General features: G+C 37.3%; 2 protein-coding genes, 1 long non-coding RNA gene and 2 other non-coding genes across 11 annotated transcripts in view; 3 read left to right on the forward strand and 2 right to left on the reverse strand.

The window, feature by feature from the left end:
- MDM4 (MDM4 regulator of p53) overlaps positions 1-5953 on the reverse strand; it is a 31540-nt gene extending 25587 nt beyond the window's left edge. For 2 of the 5 annotated variants that reach the window (XM_087959702.1, XM_087959701.1), the window contains exons 1-3: positions 5744-5953; positions 374-478; positions 53-127 (exon numbers count right to left, since the gene is read on the reverse strand). In XM_087959702.1, the coding sequence (XP_087815828.1) occupies positions 53-127; positions 374-445 (147 nt within the window). In that variant the 5' untranslated portion in view covers positions 446-478; positions 5744-5953. Of the gene's footprint in view, positions 1-52; positions 128-373; positions 479-2309; positions 2431-3738; positions 3916-5743 lie in introns of those variants that run through there. The other 3 variants (XM_087959699.1, XM_087959698.1, XM_087959700.1) reach the window with 2 other exon arrangements.
- A 469-nt stretch (positions 5954-6422) lies between these two features.
- Positions 6423-9448, forward strand: LOC148131165 (uncharacterized). Its single transcript, XR_015748326.1, has 3 exons — positions 6423-6617; positions 8033-8287; positions 9071-9448. It is a non-coding gene; the product is annotated as an uncharacterized LOC148131165 (long non-coding RNA).
- TRNAK-UUU (transfer RNA lysine (anticodon UUU)) lies at positions 7079-7151 on the forward strand. Its single transcript has one exon. It is a non-coding gene; the product is annotated as a tRNA-Lys (tRNA).
- On the reverse strand, positions 7399-7471 carry TRNAK-UUU (transfer RNA lysine (anticodon UUU)). Its single transcript has one exon. It is a non-coding gene; the product is annotated as a tRNA-Lys (tRNA).
- A 4543-nt stretch (positions 9449-13991) lies between the features above and the next one.
- The window catches only part of PIK3C2B (phosphatidylinositol-4-phosphate 3-kinase catalytic subunit type 2 beta), a 100024-nt gene continuing 91978 nt past the window's right edge, over positions 13992-22037 (forward strand). Inside the window, exon 1 of one of the 3 annotated variants that reach the window (XM_026676848.2) lies at positions 13992-14309. The gene's annotated coding sequence lies outside the window, so the exon portion shown is untranslated. The remainder of the gene's footprint in view (positions 14310-22037) is intronic. The other 2 variants (XM_087959704.1, XM_087959703.1) reach the window with 2 other exon arrangements.

Raw genomic sequence — 22037 nt, forward strand, 5'->3', positions numbered from 1 at the left:
AAATTTAGATAACCTGACTTTCCAGGGCAGAATTGAGTGCATAGGAACTCACCTCTTTTAATGTAAAAGTTTCGCCCTTAGCACCTGCTGCATGCAGAACTTTCAACAGTTGCAATTTTGGTCGTACCTATGATACACCAAATGGATTTTTTAAAGACATGTTGTATAAAGCTGGACAAATCAATATAAAAAACAACTTCCCACAGGTTACAAATTTAAAGCTTTACAAACCCCAATTCCAGATAAGTTTCACTTTATCAAGCTAGCAGAAGAAAGCAAATACAACTATTTCACAGAATCTCAGCAATGCAATGCTAACTTTTCCCTCTTCTATCAGATTACAGTATTAAATTGAAAAATGCAATTATATTACCTGTTTGACTGGTTCAAGTGATGATCTGCAGGCATTCTCAGATGGTTGAAATTGTGTGGAGGTAGATGTCATTTTGGTAGTATAGTAGCTGTCAGTATTAGAAGCCTAAAATAAAAATCAGGTTTTCTTAATACGTTTATACTCCCTTCTCCTCCAGCAGTTCCAACTGGTATACACAGGATTTCTTCCCCCAATATTTTGCCACACTTTGTGAGATAGATGGGTTAAGACAAAGGGAGAGAGTCACCAACCCAAAGATATCCAGTGGACTACCATAGCTGAGATAAGATTAAACATTCAGAAGTCTTTAGGCCAATTTGATATATATCATCTAAGGATAACACCAGAATGTGTAATTCTATCATGCCAATCATATTATATTTTAATTTTGGTTACCTTAAGCTTGAAAGAAAACCCTGCAATGCCCACTTTACTAAATCTCTCAGTGAGGCTTCCAAGATACCTTATTTAAAGTGTTGTTCCTTGCAAAGTTATTCAAACTGCTTGAAGCAAAAGAGAACTGTGCTCTTTGACATGTTGAGACAAGTAACTGACTCGTTAATGTGACTCACAGGATGTGAGTATTGCTGAATCATTCAACCACTACTGGAAATTCTCCCTCCAAGGTTTACTCAGCAAGTAATGATGAGACCACTATCTGCCCCTATTACTTAAACACTGATGGCAAATACATTTTATGCCACCATGATGTTTATATTTTTAAGATACCATAAGCTTAAGAATATAGATATTAAATATATAGTTTTCAAGTCAGAAAAACCCATTTAATTTTCACTAAGTGAAAGCAAAGAAAAAGACAACATCTCTACACTTCCTATTTTTATTTTAGGATTACTGTAGTATCAATTACCAAGCATGGAAAAGATTTGCATATTGTATTATATACCACTCTATAATATTATAAAGACATAACCTTATGTTTTCTCGACCACAAAGAACATTAAGATTGTAAAATCAAAGTATGCATAAAAAAGTAAAACTTAAAGCACCCTCAACATTAAAAACAAAACAAAACCAAAATTAAAACAGGGAAGTGCAGGCTACAAAGCAACCTGCCATAAAGTATGGGGAGGAAGGGATGCAGGGACGGAGATGACAGGAACCAGAAATGCAAACCAGAGCCAACAATTGAATGATCCAAGGACACAGGCATGGGAATGGAATGTGAAACCAAAGGACAAACTTTAGAACTGTTACCAAAACAACTAATTTGATCTTTATGACTTCAGCATTTTCAGTTTTAAAATGCTTAAATGTGCAGTAAGATATTCCCAAGAACAAAAAGCAACAATAGCAGTAATGCCATTTTGGGAATTTATTTCAAAGAACACGGTTTACCATGTAAGTATACAATCATTCAATCAGTATAAGCATAATTTTATTCCCTTAAAAGAACTTGGGTTTGTACTAGAAAATACACAATTTCTAATAGTATGAGCCCTAGCTCTTTGCTGCTTTAACAATGAAAATTTCAAATTGTGTCGAGATGGGTGGTGATCTATCACACCTGATAAAGTGGTGATAACAAACTTTGTCAAAGCTGACAAAGATCCTTTCAAACATTAAAAAAACCCTCATGATTCTCTAATAACATTACTGAATCAGTAGGCACTCTCCCCTACTCGATGACCAATCATCTAGAAAAGGCTAAATGAACAATCATGGTTTATTCTCCATTATGTCTAAACTAGGTTTCTTACTTTCATTATACTGTATTAATAAACCATATTGACCAATCTTGATTAACAATTATCACAATGTAATCCATATCTTTTGATAATGAGACAAATTTGTATGCCAGCATAGCAACTGTAATTCAACATATTGATGACATCATAGACCAAGTCTACATATGAGTTATCTCATATGGATAAATAAATAAAAGGAAAGAAGTACCCATATTCCTAAAACATACCAAGTAAGGAGCATGAACTCCAACATCTCCTTCTGGAAACAGCAATCCAACCAGGAGCAGAACCAGCATTAAGTATTATATTACATGGTCAACTCAACCAACTTTTGTATATATAGTATAACTACGGTTGAAAATAGACAATGAATTGTTGACTTTAAAACTAGATAGTAATAATGCATAAAATGACAGATGGCAAGCAACAGACCATAGCACATTTCCGTCCTACAGAATCAACAGAAACAGAAATGAAAATATGTACCAAAAAAAGCCACAGTGAGATACTATTTAAAAAGCACATAACCGATGGAATTAATTTAATTTACTTATGTTCAGTGGGTGAAGGTGTTCAATAAAATAGGCACATTTCTTATTTAAACTTATCCAGAGAAAGGTCTCTCTGTGTTACAATGTCAAAAAACACATACTTTGACCTAAAAGATGTTTAATAAATCATACTAGTTGAAATAAATTTTGCTAACAATGGAAAAATAATATGCCAACATCTTCTGGGATATTTTTTCAACTTTCTAGTTTAAACTACAGTACTGGGATTTCCTGATGATTTCCCATCAAAATGGATTCCACTTAGGTTTGGTCAACATCAGCAAAGGTCAACTAGGTGCTACCTCCATTGGAATCAAAAGCTTTCCATAGATTCTTTCCCAATCTAACCTGTTCCAAACATCAATATTCTTAATTTTTGCTAGAGTTTTGCACAAGTCCATTGTAGTTAGTAGATCAATTACTGATGTTCCAAATAACAGAACGCAATGATATTTCATATATCATACAGACTAAACAATGTAGTTTATTTAGTTGAACTTAAAGTGATATGTCAATCTAACCAATGTAATTCATGAGAGATTATGACAAAATGAGTGAATACACATGCTGAATGTGTTAACGTTTTGTGTGAGACTGTATCAATATTGTCTTAAGGTTTCTTGCCAGGATTTTTGCTGTAGGTGGCACAGAAACCACAGTATTTGATAAATATGGAACACAAATTAAGACAATTAGGACAGTAACAGTAAACCTATTGGAGTGAACATTTAGTAGTAAAGCAAAGCTTTCTCTGACTCCTGCACCATAGTATTAAATGCATAATGTGAGTACTGTGTATCATCCACAATAAAATTATGGAATATTGTCTTCCTATATACTTTGAATAAAAATGTCTTCTAATAACGAAAAGAAAAGAAACCACAGTATTTCCTATATTGCAACAGCAGACATTAAAATAAACTTACTTTTACCAAAGGAAGCCTTTTCAGTGAAGCATACACAAGAGAAAATTTCTAATCTATGTTATGTTTACTAACTACTTTGTCCCTAGTCAAAAGAGATACCATTTAGTTTTTCAGTTACTAATCTAACATATGGAGAGAATACAAAGTAGAGTCTTGCCACTGATACTTCAATTACTCACATGGTGGCTACTTCTCACATCAAAGTAAGTCTGTAGTAAGTCAAACTGCATCTTAGTACAAAGTGAGAACCTAGCAAAAGCTCTCATCTGGAATAGGTTAAGGTACTAGACTAGAAAGAAGTAGGAGTCTGTAATTTCCTGTCTCCACTACAGTACTAATCAGTCACAACCATGCTTCATTTCTGATCTGAGATAAGGTCAGCTAAATACTGCCACCTGCTGAGAATAAAGAATGGTAATTACAATAAATTAAAGTTGTCTCCTTTCAGTTTCATCCTGCAGTAAGATTTTAAGTCTCTCCTCTTTTTGAAATGTCTTTATGCTAACAATCAATGGACAAAAACTACATTTTTGTTCATACATAGCAATACCTGGAATAAAAGATACTCAATTGTAGTGGTACCATTGGGTTTTTAAGTAAGTTCATTTTTAATTATTTATCCCACACATTCATATGGGTTAGAGAAATGAATTTTATCTATTACAGCACTACTACAGCACTTTCTAGCTAGTCAATAATCTCTTTAAAGAATGTAAAAAAATTGGTTTTGAAAGAAAAGACACAAAAGATCTATGCTTGTTGAAAATTTTTGTAGTCATTATCCAGAAAAAATGAATATTTTTTCAAATTTTTAAATAAAACTTATAAATTTTATAAAATATTTGAATTATTCTTCTAAACTATATTGACAACAATTGTTCAATCATGAAAATAAAACCAATAGGCTTACTAAAAATATTGGCCTTCTTGAGAACCTTCTTACAGATCAATAGGGGGTATGGTTCTCCAAATCTTGGGAGGACAAGCTATACTACTAGGTAAATGCTACAACAGCAAAAGCACAATTCCTAAGTCTTGGATGACACAACCTGATGGAACACACACCATGCTAACTCCAATCAAATATGATGGGATAAGCAGAATTAACAAGAGACATGCAGTAATTGAGCCCCTTCTTGGCTCATTTTATCAACTGTTTCAAACCAAGAAACCAAATGTTGTTCTGTCCTATTTAGGGAAAACTAAATCCCTAATGCCCTTCTGGAATATTTTTTATTAAGAAATGGCAAATAACATCATTCCATGTTCAACAAGGCAGTGTAAAATGTTTACAGCTCAAAATGGCAGGCTCTACCATTGTCCCAAACATTTTAAATATTCTGCTATTCTCATTAGAAATAGCACTTAGATTTATATACCTCTCCATAGCATTTTACAGCATTCCCTAAGTGGTTTTACAATGTCAGCATATTTCTCCTCATTTTACCGACCTCAGAAGGTTGGAAGGCTGAGTCAACCTTGAGCTGGTCAGGATTGAACTCCTGGCTATGGGCAGAGTTAGCCTGCAATATCATGGCTTTTATATAAGGATAATTAGTAATTCAAACTTTTTTTGTTGTTTACAAAGGTAGATACACAGATTTCAATTATCAGGTGCTACCCACTTGGTCTATGGAGGGCTTTGCAAACAGTTCAGAAAAGGCGTATACTATCCACAACTCTTTAAAGCAGTATTTTTCAAACTTGCCCATTTAAAACTCTGCACCAGTGCTGGCTGGGGAATTCTGGGAGTTGAAGTCCACACATTTTAAAGTGGACTTCACCTTTGGAAAACACTGCTTTAAAGCAACTATATATTTGGTCTCTCTCCGTATTCCCACCTGCACCCATACACCTTTCTGCAATCTAGGCTGAAGCATTATAGTCCTACTGTGCACTACCTGACCTGCAGAAAAATTGACAAGGCACTGGAGTGGGTACAGTTATAGGACCTTCGGTTACTTGGAGGCCAGGAGAAGTATATAAAATGAGGCCAGCCTGGAGTATTTTTGAACCTTTGCATGCAATTCGCGACCTCATATCCTTTCTCTTGCACTCCCGCCTAATTCTTCGCTCCTTCCACTTTTAAACAACTTCCCCGCACTCATATTTCACCAGTTTCGGCATCTGTCCCACCGTGTTGGCAGTTTAAGAGGCTGCAAAAAAAATTCAAATTGAACTCACGGTAAAGCTCCTCAAGGCTGCCTTCCCCCCTAAACTGTTTCGGAGGAGGACCGAAGCTTCAAGCGGACCTCATCGCCTCCATTTTATTTTGGGAGGGTAAAGAAGGAAGCCGCCTTTTCGCCTGCGAGTTAACATGGAGCTCCACGTTCTTCCGTCCAGATCATAGAGAGCGGAGGCGCCCCTAAAGGAGCAGCCGCCTCAAACTTCCGGCAGAGGCGCCGACGAGTAAGAGAAACTTCCTAGGAAGCCTGGCTTTGGAGCGTAAACTCTTTGAACGTAAACTGCAGAAATGAGAAGAGTCGAGAACTCTATAAATTTGCGGGTTCAATTCTTGCTTAATCCTTGCTTTCTATTCTGTACAGGTGGTCCTCGACTTAAGGACCACAGTGGAGCTCAAAACTTCTGTTGCTACGTGAAGCAGGTGTTAAGTTCGTTTTGACCCGTTTTACGACCTTCCTTGCCACAGTTAAGTGAATCACTGTAGTTGTTAAATTTAGTCAAAACTCTGATTGAGTGAATTTGGCTTCCCCATTAACTTTGCTTGGCAGAAGGTCCCAAAAGATGATCACGTCACACACCCACACACCACACATGGCAACCGTCATAAATATGAGTCGGTTGCCAAGCATCTTCATTTTGATCACGTGACCACGGGGAATGCTGCAATGGTCGTAAGTGTGAGAACTGGTCATAAGTGACTTTTTTCAGTGCCGTTGTAACTTTGAACAAAATCGAGGATTACCTGTATTCTCTTTGCCTACCACGACTGCCCCTGGAGCTGTGGTGTTTTATGGACCCACATATCTCAATCGGCTGAAATATTTTCTTACAGACTGCAACCTACATCAAGGGCTTTTGTGTGCGCGCAGAACTGGTCAGTACCACCCACCTTACAAACAAATATTATTGTACCAGACTACCCTGCATTTATCTGAAGGGTAAATGGTTATCATACCCTTTTCCTAAGCTTGCAGGTTGTCGGTAACTTTTTCAAGCTTTAGAAAGCCATGAATATGCAACTATTGGCATCTAACCAAAGGATATTTTTTTTTCTTCTAAACTGATTTTTTTTCCTGCTGGATTTGCAACGTTGTTCATTCAAATCACCAGCAATAGATGCATTAATAGTCCCAGAAGTGATGCGACATTTATATTTATATTATACATGAAACAAATGTATTTATTTATGTCTTTATATTTAATACAACATTTATAACCATGCCGGATGTAAGGGAAACCTCCGCTGTGCGAAAACAATCTCTTGTTCCAAAATTACGGTTGGAATAGTGCCTTTGGGGAAACATATAACATCTTTGCAGAGTCACTCAACATGGAGCCCGGATAGCTCAGTCGGTAGAGCATCAGACTTTTAATCTGAGGGTCCAGGGTTCAAGTCCCTGTTCGGGCGAGTGTCTTTTTTTCTTTTCCTTTTTTTTATTCCGAACTTAAATTTCCCCTCCCTTTTTCCTTATGTAGTTCATATGTTTAATTTCGCCGATGTTTGCTCGACATACAGACGGACTTAAAACTAAAGTTCTTCACTTCCTATGTATTTTAAAAAGACAACCGGAATTTTATTCGTTCTTTTTCCAATTTTATCCTTTGAGCTTCCCGCAAGATAATTTTGGGTGTGATTTTCTATTAAAAATCATTTTCGCCCGAACAGGGACTTGAACCCTGGACCCTCAGATTAAAAGTCTGATGCTCTACCGACTGAGCTATCCGGGCACTCTTTTAAAAGCACTTTCTGCGTGCAAATGGCCTTTATCAATTCAAAAAAAAATGCGTGCTCTTTTTTTTTTTTTAAACTTCAGTTCATAACCTATCCACTCTCACTGATTTCTCGCTGCGCTAACCTTTCCTTTCTATGTCCTTTTCAATTTCTTATTTTTCAGAGAAAAGGTAGAAACCAGATAGGGCAAGGTTTTGAAAAAGAATTAAAGGATCAAACTGGTAATAAAACAGCTACCTCAGCCTGAGTTTTAGTTGGGCAATAACATACTAATTTTGAAAACCCTGCTTAAACCAGCAACGGAACTTCGCACCTCACCTATTATTTTGTTCCTTCAAAGTGAGCGTTGAAAAAATATCTCTGCTCTGAGCTTTCCCTTCTGCTTCCAATTGTGACGAAGCAGAAGTTTCATTGATAAACAAGGCGGTTTTGTTGAGTGCCCGGTTTTTACAACTTTTTTTTTTTTGCCACGATTGTTAAGTTAATCATATATTATATATTATTATTAACTATATATATTATTATTAACTTTCCCCTTTGATTTTGCTTTTTGGAAGCTGGTTGAGAAAGTTACAAATGGCCATCACATGATCTGAAGATAAAGAAAAGGAGGACATGATAGTAGTATTCCAGTATTTGAGAGGCTGCCACAAAGAGAAGGGGGAATCAATTTATTTTCCAAAGCACCAGAAGGCAAGATAAGAAACAATGGATGGAAACTAATCAAGGAGAGAAGCAACCTGGAATTGAGGAAAAACTGCCTAACAGTGAGGACAATTAACCAGTGGAATAGCTTGCCTTCACACATTGAGGTATTTAAGAAGAGACTGGGCTGTCACTTGTCTGAAATGGTATGGGGTCTCCTGCTTGAGCAAGAGGATTGACTAGAAGACCTCCAAAGTCCCTTCCAGCTCTATTCTCTATTCTAAATACATGACAGTTGCCAAAGGCCTTAATTTTGATCATGTGACTATGAAGAGGCTAGTTGTAAATGTGAAAATGGTTGTAAGTCACTTTTTTTCAGTGCCATTGTAACTTCAAAGAATTGTTAAAGGAACGGTTGAAAGTTGAGAAATTACTTGTACTAAATAAAAGAGACAGTAATTTTGCTCTATCTGAGAAAAATAACTTAAACCAAGACCTAACTTTTTAATGGTATTTTGACAATCTTAAGGAAGTTCATAGGCTTCAGTGTCATGGGCAAACTTTCCCAGAAAAGAAAGGATCCCTTGGTCTCTCAGTTTGTTTGTTTGTTTGCAGACATTTCATTACATCATCAATGCTAGTGAATATGAGGTTTGCTCCCTGTTTATATACAGTTGCTTGCCCTGCCAGTGTTGTTGCAAATGTGGTTTCCTCTTAGTAGTTTACTCATTAAGATATTGCTTTCGCTTGATTCTTTGTCTGGAATTAATCCTTGCTTATCTAGGGGGTGGCGGCTGGAGAGGATGTGGTCTTTTTGTTTCCTTCTTAGCTTCTTTATTGTCTCTTTTGAATGGTATATAAATGTGTTTTATATCTATGTGTCTATTGATGATAGATTTGTCTGAGTCGTAAGTTTCCAGGAATTGCCTAGTGTTTTTTTTTTTTTTTAGGATGCTTGCAATTTCCCAATTGAAATTATGATTGAGTTTGTCCATATCTTGTGAGATGACAAAGGAAGGAGCTTTACAACCTGTATGAGAAGCGTGCAGATGGAGAATCCAAGAAGAAAATGAAGTTATTGGTGACGAAATGCTATAGCATAGTGTATAATTCAGTTCATAAACTAGCTACTAGCAAGTTCATGTCTTCTGATTCTTCAAATTCTTTCCTGTACTGCCATAACTATCTCTACTGATAGTAGACAAAGGAAGAATTCCTTCCATAGAGGTAAAGAAATTTTATTAATATGATGTTTAATTCATATGCCAAGGAGCTCTGCATACATTCAGGCTTATCCATGCTGTATTCCATTTATAATTTGAACCTCTGTCTGTTTTTAAGGGTTCCATACTGTTAGGGATAACATTGTTTTACCCTAACTGTTTTGGGTAAAGATAATAAAATGATGAATCATGGTTTGTCAGATAAAGTGTATGTGACTTTAAGCTAAAGGAATGTAATTAAGGGTGCAGCTGTAAAAGTACTATATAAGCAGCAAGGCACTCTCTGGCTTACTGATCCCTAATTACTGGCTGGCTTATTGAAGACTGCATTCTTGCTGGATCGGGGAGGAGAAGAAGTGTTGGATTACTTTGAAGATATTTCTCAACGGAGAGAAGATAAGTTTTGGACAGATTTATTATATGTGTACTGACACTGGCTATTCGACACGGACTTTGCAATTAGAGTATCCTCGACAAGACTTGACTGAATTTGGTATATGACTAATGGACTGTTTATAATGACTATGCTATAATTCTTAAATGGAATAAACTATATTTTTGATAGCACAAGCGTATCTGTATTTTTACTGCGTGTTAACTAGAAAACTTATCTCACACATTTACCTGTCTTCCTATCTGACTTCGCTGCACATTCTGTTTAGTTTGTTTTCCTTAACACCCGTTGGGGAATCCAGGCTTAACACATACTTCTGTTGGCTAATAGACATGAGTCAACACCCCACTTCTCAACCTCCTCACCCCAATTCCTTTTCCCTATGTGTTTGTTTCTTTGACAGGCATACTGCAACTTGCTTGAAAATCATGGGGAAAATAATGGTAGTCATGTCTCTAATCCCTAAAATGTAATATCTATAGTAAAGCAATACTTTAATAAAAAATAACCTTATAAACCTCACACAAAAAGTGTTTAACCATTATTGATTTACTTATTTATTTAAATAGCATTACCAAAATAATTTCTATTTTAAATAATCCTTTAACAAGCCCTTTAAATGCTCTATATGCCCTGAATGGTCATCACTTTTATCTTTTATAAAATGGATATAATTCTGCCAGTTCTAGTATACACTGATTTCACTGATGCAATGATTTCCCTCTTTGTTTTGGGGGTGGATGAATTTTGTCAGTGAGCTATTGACCAGGCCTTATCAAAACATTTTTCAAATTTGAGATAATCTAAATATTTATATTGGTGGGCAATTATTAAATTTGCTACTAAAAGAAAATAAAGCATAAGTTTCTTACATTGTAACATTTTATTCCTCCCATCAATATATACGGCAACCCTACACTTGGTAAGAATTCAATTCTTTGCTATTGTTTTATTAAAAACCTTCATCCCAACTTTTGAAACTTTGTCATATATCCCCAAAAATAGAAGAATGGTGGTTTAATGCCAATAATGTATATTCTCAATCTATCATCCCTGCATGGAAGCAGATAAGAATTTCTTGGACCTCCACAGATTTGCCATATTGTGTATCATTTAACTGCATGCCTGAATCTGGCTCCCAAACTTCTTTTCTGCCTAATGTAGGTTACTGTAGTGATACATAAGTTTCCAACAAACCTGGTTTGATGTTGCTTCAGGTTGCTTGCAATAATTGATGACTGATTTCTCAAATTAGCAAGCATTGCATCATTCTTCTAACCCAATGAAATGAAATTTTGTCAGTACTTTATAATCCTATTGTTGCTCTATCTCTTCCTTACCATAAATTGCCAATTTTTATAAACATTTATTAGTGGACGTAAACTCTTATTTTTCAAGTATACTATTCTATCTTGGTTATAATACCCTGGTTGTATCATCAGGGAAATTAGTGGAGAAATAACTGGCATTACCCCAATGTGTAACCTTTTGGGAGTTTCAGAATTTTTTACCATCACTATGGTAGAGAAGTAAGAATGTTCCAAAAAACCAACTGTTTTAGCTATGAGTTCAAAATCAATCTCAAGATGGAAACTGTGGATGGCATATCTTCATCAGTAGCCTCCTCTCTTGGTTTCAGGTTAAGAATGTATTCCTGGTACATAAGAGAGATGCAAGTTATGTGCAGATGCACACAGAAACAAACCGTAAAGTTTAAAACAAATTATGCAAACATTCTTTCTACTAATTTTACTTTGAGAATATTGCATTAGTGTTTTTACATGTTTCTAATCATTTATTTTCTGAACTGAAAAGAGCTTTACTGTTCCATGATTTATTTATTTATTCCTTACTTTAATTTTTAAACTGAAAGTTTTTTTTTTTTTAGAATTGCTGGATTTCTTAAAACAATTGAAATACTGTAGCACTAAGGAAAGCAAGGAGTGGTTGAAACACGAAGTAGAAATTACAATTTCAGTACAAGTCTAATGTAATTTCTTTATGATTCAACTTAGATAGGATTTAGAGTAAACAAATGCTTCTACAATGTAGATGCTTACTCACTACTAAGTAGAATGTATTCAGTGAGTCAGATTTCCAGTGAACTACACAATACAGTATAGATTCCCTGTTAGTTATACTGTATTTTATTTGCTCCTCAGTGTAATTTTATTTTTGTCCACTTGGGAGCAGTGGAAACAATAAAACTTTTAATATGTTGAAATAAAATTCAATCTTATTAATGTAAATAATTTCAATAAATAAAAGTATGTTATTGCAATTGTACAATGCTACTACCAGATCTATGTTGCATAAGTCCAGATGACCATCAAAATCTATACAGTAGTAATGTAACACATTTATGAAACCAAGTGACAGTTTAATGTTTATTTATCAGTCAAGATAGCTAAATGTATATTTTTAAACATTTTACCTGTTGACAAATTCTTAGAATTTTGAAATAATATGAAATATACAACATGAGGCCATGTCAGTCCCAGAAACTTTGGATATAGTTCCAAACAGTGTCACTAAATTGTGACTACCTAGTTAAATAAATTGGAAGCAATAATTCAAATAAACCTTTCTTTCCAGATTAGTGGAATCTACACCTATGAACAAAAAATGCTCTATTCCTTTCAATTCAACATCAGAGAAGAAAAGGGTCTCAAAAGTTAATTATTACTGAGCCACAGCCATCAAAGTCAGGTCATCAATCACTTGTGGGAATGGCAGCAACCTCAGGTGACCATAGAAGAGATCAGCCAAATGATTGTTCCTACTTGGTTTTAAACACATAAGGGTCCTTTTTCCTCAATGTACCATTTCATTTTAATTACAGTAATGCATTCCTGGAACAAGCTTCCACAATGACATTGTAGGTACAGTTAATACACTTAATATTAATCCTAATTGTACTGCTAATTCATGCTTTGGGAATTACTTCTCAGCATGGATTCAGTCAAGATATGCTTCCTTTGTTCCTGACATTATTAAACTATATTATTTTATTCTTATGATGGCCAGGAGTGAGGGTGCTCTAGGTAACATTCTCTTTCAACTCCCAATTCCTTGGGGTACCATATCAGATTTTTTTTTAAAAAAAGTGTTCCTCTCCCCTTTCTGTTTCCCACTCTTGAGTCTCTTTCTCTTCCCCTATTATTTCTCACCCCAAATACCAAGTAATGTTATTTTTTTTCTTGTTTTTCTTTCTTTAATTTTTTTTTTAACTAGGTAGGATGTTAAAAAGAGCCTTTGTACTTTAATTTCTGCAGAAATCATTTAAGAGAGAAAGGAAGATGTTGTAGGAGTAAGAATGAACCTACACTGATTTTTCAGAAGAAGAAAAAATGTATTGCTTTAATTATTTGATGCAGGTTTGTCCTAATATTAACTGATGAAATGGTTTTCATGATAGACATTTTAAGGTATCGGAGCACTCTTTCTTATTTTGTAAGCTAGTACAGTGCCTTTTATTCTTATTTGATTGGATCTATTCTTAATGTGACAACATCTGGATCTAATATAATGTCCATTAAAAGTTGTGTTCTGGAAACTAAGAATATATTACTGTTTTGGAATCCAAAAATATTATGCCTAACTGGTTTCATATGATACGAAAGCTGCTGCCAACTAAGATAGTTGGCGTGGCAGTTAATGCGAAAGGATTGACATGAGCCTGGCAACAGTTATAGCATAAAATTGCATTATTTTATTCACTATTTTTTAAAAAAATTAAAAAGCTAACAGCGTTCTTGCACGATTGAGCATCAGTTTTTTTCCCCACAAGGTGATAACAGGTTTTGCTCCAAATCTTACCGGCGTTTTCTTGTTATGCCACAAGCTTAAAATGAGGTGTCACAAAAGAAAAAAAGAAAAAAAACAGAGGACGCCAAAGGAAAAAAAAAAAGTCGCAAGCCAACTTTCTCATTTAACTTGAAAAACCACCGGGAAAACAAAACAAAACTTCCTGTGGCGTTTGAAACCATCTTACCGGTGGAAGAAAGCAAAGGGTTTTGCCGGGCAACCTTAGTGAGTGCCCCACATTGTAAAAAATCAACCCCCATCGCCTCGAGGCTGGAATGGGGGGCGGGAGGGAGGGGTTGGGTCCGCGAGGCTTCAGAGACAGAAAACCGGGGTTGGTTTTCTGCGTTCCAGAAATGCAGCGGAGCGCCCGAAGTTGGCTCTGGACGGCGCGAGTTCATCCAGCCGACGCACGAGGTCTCCAGAAGGGGGCGCGTTTCCTCCCCCCCCTTTTCCCTCTATTGTCTCTCGTTCGTTTGCATCGCCGTTTCTCTCCGCCTCGTTCGCTCGGCTCAGCGACGGTGGGTTCATTCGGCGGCGGCGGCAGCGAACTTTCCGATTCATTTCCTGCTTGGATTTTAATGCCAGATGCTGGAGGATTAAGCGGATCATTCGGAGGGCTATCCCGGAATTTATCCCCCCAGGAGACAAGGAGAGCCCGAACCGAAGCGAGGAACACGAGAGAGAGAGAGAGGGGCGTTGTGGCAGAGGAAAGGCAAGCGGAATTCTCTCGTTCAGAAACTGCTGCAAGAAGATCCAGGAAATCAGGTAAGAAGGCGACTAGCTGCAGAAGGCAGGGAATCGAGTCGCGGAATGCTTTTGTGAAAGGGACCCGGGCAGAAAGATAGACCTTGCTGCTGATGCATGAGAGGGAACTGTTGCAGCCGCCCAACCTCGGAGAATCGTTTCAACCTTGACGAGCAGGTTGTAGGCACGGAGGCTGATCCCAGCTCGCTAGTGAATGGTAGAGAGGCGGGTCCTGCCCAGTTCCTGGAATAACACACCTTCCTAGCTGCAGAGGTAGATGAGTTGTTTTTTTTAAATGATTTTTAACAGGGTGTGCTTAGAAGTGAGATCCTCCTGAGTGCGCTTCTACCGCATCCTATCCCAATGGCTGGGAGTGAAGTGGGGAGATAAGATCAACAAAAGGGGTGCGTTGAAGAGTGAAAAACCTAATACTTTGAACGTGGACAGCAGTATTACTCTTCTGCTGAAGCTTTCCAGGCTGCTTGAAAGTCCTAATACAAAGCACCTTTCCTTAAACAAATATCAGAAGTAGCCTTCTCCAGCCAGCGATCTGGTAAATTCTCATTGAATAGGCTGGATTGCTGCCCCCATCATCCACAATTGGGCATCAGAGAGAGGGAGGCTTAAAAGGAATGAATATAAACTCCTTATATTGGAAGGAGAATGTACAGTTAGGATTTGGTTCACAGAGTTATAAGCATATTGTTGGAATATCTCATCAAACTCCTGAGTAAAGAGCTTCTTTCATAACTATTCCAGGTGTTCTATGCATCTGCATTATAACTATTACAGTATTAATGCTAAAAGTCTAGTGCAATTTTTGGGGATTTTACAATAGTCCTAATTAAAATGATGAACAGCAGGATAAAATCCTCAATTACAGAGTTATCTCTAATTTTCTTTGCAGAAGGGAAACAGGAGCTCTTGACCTATTAAAAAAATGCTTCTTTGGGCCAGATACAGGTTGCTTGTAACTCATTTTCTTTGTGCTGTCCAGCCCAGCATTGTAAAAATTAAATAAAAAACAGGAACATGAAACTGGATTTGGAGGTCTGTAAGTGTAAAGCTATGTATTTAATAGGTAGATGGAAAAAACTGCAGCCTTGACTTAAGTCCATGGACATAATATGTCCTTCACAACTATTTCTGTATCATCTCTTCTTCACTGTGATGTTAGTAGCCTTGTATTCTAGTACTGCATTATGTCATTACAATGTAACATTGAAGCAGTTCTAAAGATGTCTTACTCTTCTTCATTTTAGTGGTCACTGAGAAGGTGTGTGATCCACCTTAGCACAAATAGTTGCGTTAGGATTTTAATTTCCCCCCCTCCCCCTTGGCTTAAAAGCCAACAATTGTTAAACTCCGGTTATACATTACAATGCTTACCTACTTCCTAAGCTTTGCGCCATCTTTCCTTTAAGCAAACAAATAATCCCATCACATGTAATAAATGTATTGATTATCCCCAAAGGCAAAATACAATCCTCCAGGCAATGTAAATAAAACATAAATAGTATTACAACAAAGAAAATTCTAGGATTCCTGTGAACTGACTAATTGGTGGCAATGATATGGGAAGAAGGAAGAGATCTGGTAAGTTTTGCTATTGATTTCCAGCAATCTTTAGAAGAGGCCAGTCCCTTTATTATTTAAGGCCAACTAGAAAAGCTTTATCTGCAGTGAAATCTGCCTGGCAATGGAAGAAGGCTGCCCCTCCCCAGCTGGTAGAGCTGTGCAGGTCAGGGCTCACTGGCTACATTGCCATGGATTTTTAGCAAACAAAAGGCATAACATGACTGGGTCAGGCTAAACAGTTCCATTTATTTCAAGGGAAAGTAACAGGCATCTGTCTTAGAGCAGCAGGGAATTTTAAATCCACCATAGCTACCACCAAACTTCACGTCAGCCTTTCTCCAATCTGATACTCTCGGGTATCTTGAACCAACTCCACCTGCTCCGATCAGCATGAATATATGAAGTACAGAACTGTGGGGTATGCAAAGAATGCCGTATTTACCAGCTGGTTTGCTGTCATCTAGGGCAGTGGCCCCCAACCTTTTGGGCACCAAGGACCGGTGCCATGGAGAAAGGTCTTTCCACCAACCAGAGGGGGCGTGGTTGTATGTAGTGCCTGTATCCTGACCCGGTTGCTGTCATGCCGTGGACTGGTGGCGGTCCACGGACCGAGGACCTGATCTAGTGGTCCACTGGATTTTTGCAATCAAAATAAGGCAGCCCTTTCAGATAGGAAGATAATTTCCCTCCCCCCCATTAAACACCTGTCGTTTAGGTAGTTGAGATGAATCTACTAAGTTGGAGGAAGTGCAAATGATGAAGATATGCTGAGAATGCCTTTGAAAATTAGCCTTCCCAAACTGGCGGTGGTGTGGGACTCGTTGCTATACCGTTTGCCCTTTTTGTCATTCCTAAAAAGGGATTCTCACTTTTCTCTCCTCTGACTACTTATCTCTTCCTCTAGTTTATTTCCATCCACATCTGTTCTTTCCTTTCCTCCCATCTGTGACCTGGTTCCCCTACCCTACCCCATCCCTCCCCACCTTTTTTTTTTTTTTTTGCTATTTCTGCTGCACAGTGGAAGGGGCCTATATAGAAGGGTGTACTATATATGTGTATGTACTTCTGTTTGTGAAGAAAAGACTGATCCGTTTATACAGGTGGGAGATTAATAAATGGATTGTCTTATTTTACAGGCAATATATGTTATTAATTTAATCAGTATCTATTTTACCCTGGAGTTCCCCTTTTGGGAGATAGGTGTGCAAGGATGCCCATTCCCACATAGGTATCCACATACAGACAGATCCTTTGCCAGAGGGAGGGGAATCTTAAGATTGATTTCAGCTGCATCTGGAAACAACACCCAAGTTCTCAACGAGGGAAATCTGGCATTGCACAACATTTCTGTAGAAATGAATAATTTTATATTTCTGTTGAATGATTCTTATGGGGGTAGAGGGAGTTGTTTAATTTCAGGATTATCTTCCTTTTGGGTAAAGGGGAAATATTGTTGAACATTTAAGATTTACAGTAGGCAATCGACACGTTAGGCTTGTCAACTACTCCATAGCATACGTTGTGGGTTCGTTGCATGTAGAGCAGCAGTTGTTTTGCATGCCAAAAATTCCAGTTTGGGGGCTTCTGCAGAAATGGCTGGGAAAGGCAGAAGCCTGGAAGGTCATTACTACCAGCGTGGAGTTGATTCTAAGAGCTTGCTAGTCGATCTGCATTTTAAACATTAAAGACATAACTAGGAGCAAATATGATAATGAATAGTTGCTCCTGGCTGCCTATTCTAGAAATATCCAAAGAATAATTTTTGTACACAGTGTATTAGAATAATAGCCTGGATTCTACCCTTGGAGAAGGATTTCTGTTGATGGGAGTGTTTAAATGGATAATGCTGTACTAGGCAGTATTGTACTGCAGCACTTTGGTGTATTTTTATTCAGTAGGAATCCTGAACAGAGGTGGAGTGCCCTGCTCATTATTGGAAGGGGATGGTCTATGTCACCTAAAAATATGATGAATGAATGGTTCTGTTGTTGGACAGTATGGTTCCTCCTGGAAGCACTGTTTGGGCAATGTTGCACCTAAAAAAGAGGGAACACTTTATACTGAGATAAAGGGAAGAGACATCCTGCAAAAGAGGTGATATATTAGTTTTGTGCTGATACAGTCAAGGAAGACAGAACGTTCCAAGTTAAATACTGGCTGCTTCGACTTGGAACTAACTCAAAGAAGAGCTTTTGTGCTTTGTGCATTAAAAAAAAAAATCAAAGCTATAGCACAGCTTCCTCCAATATGATGCTGTCCAGAATATTTAGATGTGAAATACCCATCTAGCTTTAAGCAACATAGGAAATGATCCAGGATTATAGCAGATGTAGAGTCAAGCAATTGAAAAGCCATTAAATTTGTTTTGTGCATAGCAGCTGTTTATGGGCTCAACAAGGCATAATTTTGAATTTGTAGTATTTTTTTTCCTTTCCCTCATCAGCTACAGAATTAACCTAAAATGTTAGGATTTCCTTATCTGGCAAAGGATGATGGGAATGCAAGTGCTGTTTGTTCCTGTGATCTGTTCCATAGGTACAGGGAAGGAGGTTAATCACTTTTTTCACAGCTTCTCCAAAAACTGACAAAACAGCTGCAAGTCATTATAAGACTGCTTGGAGAGGACAATTGTGTTAGATGAACTGGAAATAATTTGCTTAGGTGAAATGGCTACTGGTCATGTGCAAAAATCTGGCCTGTAAGTTTTTATCTCATTTGGGGATGAGAGCAATATCAAGCATAAAAATTAATTACATAACAAATTGTTTATTACAGCCATAAGGCCAGAAGCAATTACTTAATGTTTCAGATATGCAATAAATTTTAGTTAATTAAAAGTATTTGTGTTGATAATTAAGTTTGAAGACACATTTCTCTATTTTTAATGCTTAGGATATATTTAGCCTCAACTACTGTAAATTGTACTAATGTGCTATATTAGATTTATATGTACACAAATACACTTGTCCTTTTGGCTCCTGATAGTATTCAACTAAATTTTCAAAAATTCTTAGCAGGTGAAGCATATTGTGTCCATCTGGAAAGAAATGCCAATTATTCTGATGGTTATGCACTAAGGAATAATCAGAATTTGGCAGTGACTGTCATTATAGAGCAGTTGGATGTCTGATCCTGTGCAAAGCTGGCCCCTTTGTGTCTTTGCCTGAGAGATGCAGCTGACTGTTTCTGCAGTGCAAATTGTCATGCGTGGCTGATTTGGACCGAAACTTCTGCATAGAAAATGAAAGCTGTGCAGAATTTAATTCTGAGAAGTAATAGGGTGACCCAGCAGTGAAGCTTACATTCGTTTAGCGTTAGGAATGCAACTGGCACAAAGGAGTTGACTTTGGCAAATCTTTCAGTTGGCTCTATGACACCAAGAATTTTTTAAATTGTTATTGCGAGAGATGAGAAATATTGGAGGAGATGCTAAAAATGTATCCTCTAAAACATTGTATTTAATTTTAGAAAACAGAAAATACTACAAATGGGGTCAGACATTCAACATAAATGGTGAATGGATTAGAACAAATGAAAATAACTTATGTACAAAAAGTCAATCTGTTAAATTCATGGCCACAATACATAGCAATGATCCCTAGCATGGCTTTGCTTAATGGGAGAAAATACAAATTCATGGGAGATAAGGCACCACTAAGGTACTGCAGTAGTTGTGTTTTCTATATACCTTATTTTTCAGACTATAAGATGCACCTAGATTTAGAGGAAAACAAGAAAAAAATAGTTTTCTGCACGAGCCCGTACAGGGCATGTAGGGGGTTTAGGAGGCCAAAAATGGGCCCATATTCACTCTATAAGATGCACAGACATTTCCACCCACTTTTAGTGGGGTGAAGTGCATCTTATAGTCCGAAAAATACAGTAGTTCTTCCACTTGCAGGCTTCTTTAAATCAGATGCTGAGATTATGAGCATGAGGATGCTATTGTACTTGTGCCTTGTATATGAGCTTTACTTAATCATGTGATCCAATCAGCTTTTCTAATATTTTTATAAGATTGAAACAATGCAATGCAAAAAATATTAGCTTAATTAATTCTAAGCATTAGCTTATTAAGTTGCCTGTTCAGCCCAAGAATATAGTACGTACGGCATTGTTCTGATGGTGGATAAGGACATCTCATCAATGTAAGATCAGAACCATTCTTCTCTGCCTTGTCTTATCCATCCATCTGTGAACTTACCCTTTCCTGTTTCCTATTGTTGGTTTTACCTTCCCAGATATTGAAATTGTAGGATGAATAGTTGTGTTTTCAAGGAATGAACTGAGAGAGATTAAGACAAACTTATGGTTGTGGGGCAGGTGTGTGTGTGTGTCCTGAAACAGAGTGCCTGAAATACTAGAGCAGCATTCCGACCTCTTGAAAGATGCTGAAAATAACCCAAGTATGTATCTTTTGTCTCCTTTGAAATCCTATAACATTTTTAAAAATAATACTCGGATACTATTGTTTATTCAGTTGTGTAAGCACTATTGGTTTCTGTATATTGCTGCGAATTACTTCTTCCAAGACTATTAATTTCATGCTCCCTTTGATCAGAGAAGCACAAAGAAATATTGATGGTTTCTGCCTGTCATTTTGCTGTCATGCAGGTATACATAGAGATGCACATACCTTGCATTCTGGAGGAAAAAAATAAAATGGTGTCTACAATTTTCTCATGCCTCTTAATGTGCCATTCCCACAGATTAAAGGTTTAGCAAAGATCAGTGTTATTTGTGGTGATACATGTTGAATAAGAAAATGCAGCCTGCAAGAAAATGATGGAAAAAGAATTGACTTTCAATTGGTTGGAGATTTTTGGTGCTGATTTTAAGCTCGGATAACATAATTTACTTTTAAAAGAATCTAGAATCAAACATTGTAGTGTAAATCACTTTGCCAAAATGTAATTGCATTCAGTTGTTAATTAAGATGTTAATTGATATCTACCCATGTCCTATATCCGTGATGGCGAACCTATGACACGCAGCAGCAACCAGTTTTAGTACAGAAAAGTTGAGCTAAGTCACGCCCAGGCTCCTTGCTGTCTCCTTGCTCACACAGCAAATACTATTTCAGTTTCCAAACAGCCCTCAACTCTCATTGACAGGACACTGATGAATACCGATGGATGCTGGTAGGCAGAGGCACAATTCCCCCCCCTCCCCATTTTCCTCCCCAAAAACTAAACCTGATCACATAGTTTCGTAGCAAAGCACGGGTATAGAGCTAGTCATAAATATCAGTAACTTCAATTTTAAAGACATTTTTTTCCAGGTTTGACATAATTTCAAAGTCAGTTTATTTTCAGCACCTCTGACTTCTTTGAGGCACCTAAAGTATCTGGTTCATACTGGGATATCCAAATATGCTTAATTTGTTTATATCGCTTTGCAACAAAACATTACTATTTTTTTTTCTTTTTGTTTGCTTTGCTGTTGCAATTTCATAATTGATTTGTTGGATATTGCTATTTGTCTGTATCCTTTTATTCTGTATGTCTTTTAAAAATTGCAATTGAAATATTAAATAAAATACTAGTGCTGCTTTAATTTCATGGTTTCAGGAATCAGGAGTTCTTGTACCTGACTACATCCTCCCTCCCAAAGTGGGTGGGCCTGTGCTGGGCCCTCCTTGCTCAGTTTAGCGGTTGCAAGTGATCTTCATGCTTGGCAGTTCATGCTGCCAGTGGGGAGAGGGGGAGTGGAGGATGGGCAACAAGCCTGGCTGTGAATTCCCACAGACTTCAGTACAATCTTTCTGCTTGACTTCCCATGTCTGTCTCTTGAACTGAGCAGGTGGTGCTCAGCTGCTAGAAATACAAGAGTTCTGGCCTCAGGCTGTTCACATTTGGGTTGCTGTAGCCTGCAAGTATTCAGCCACACGTTCCTTCTACCAGATGGGTTACCATCCCACCCCCCACAACTTGCTTTTAAAGGGCTTCTTTTCATGTGGTTTCCTGCAATTATAAGCCAAAATTAGTGGGGGTGGGGGGAGAGCTACAGAGGACAGCCTTCTGAATTTGCTGCTGTTTCTATAGAAAATCATTTTCCCCTTGCGCGTTTTCTTAGCATCCCTAAGATAAGACATTGCATTCCTGCATTGGATGTTAGATGATCAGTTATTTTTTTTAAATAAATAAAATAATAATGCTGCTGAACTTTCTG

Source organism: Notechis scutatus, chromosome 3, assembly GCF_049901735.1.
Source record: "Notechis scutatus isolate UNSWTSFEM ecotype Mainland chromosome 3, rNotScu1.2, whole genome shotgun sequence".
NCBI classification, from domain to species: Eukaryota; Metazoa; Chordata; class Lepidosauria; order Squamata; family Elapidae; genus Notechis; species Notechis scutatus.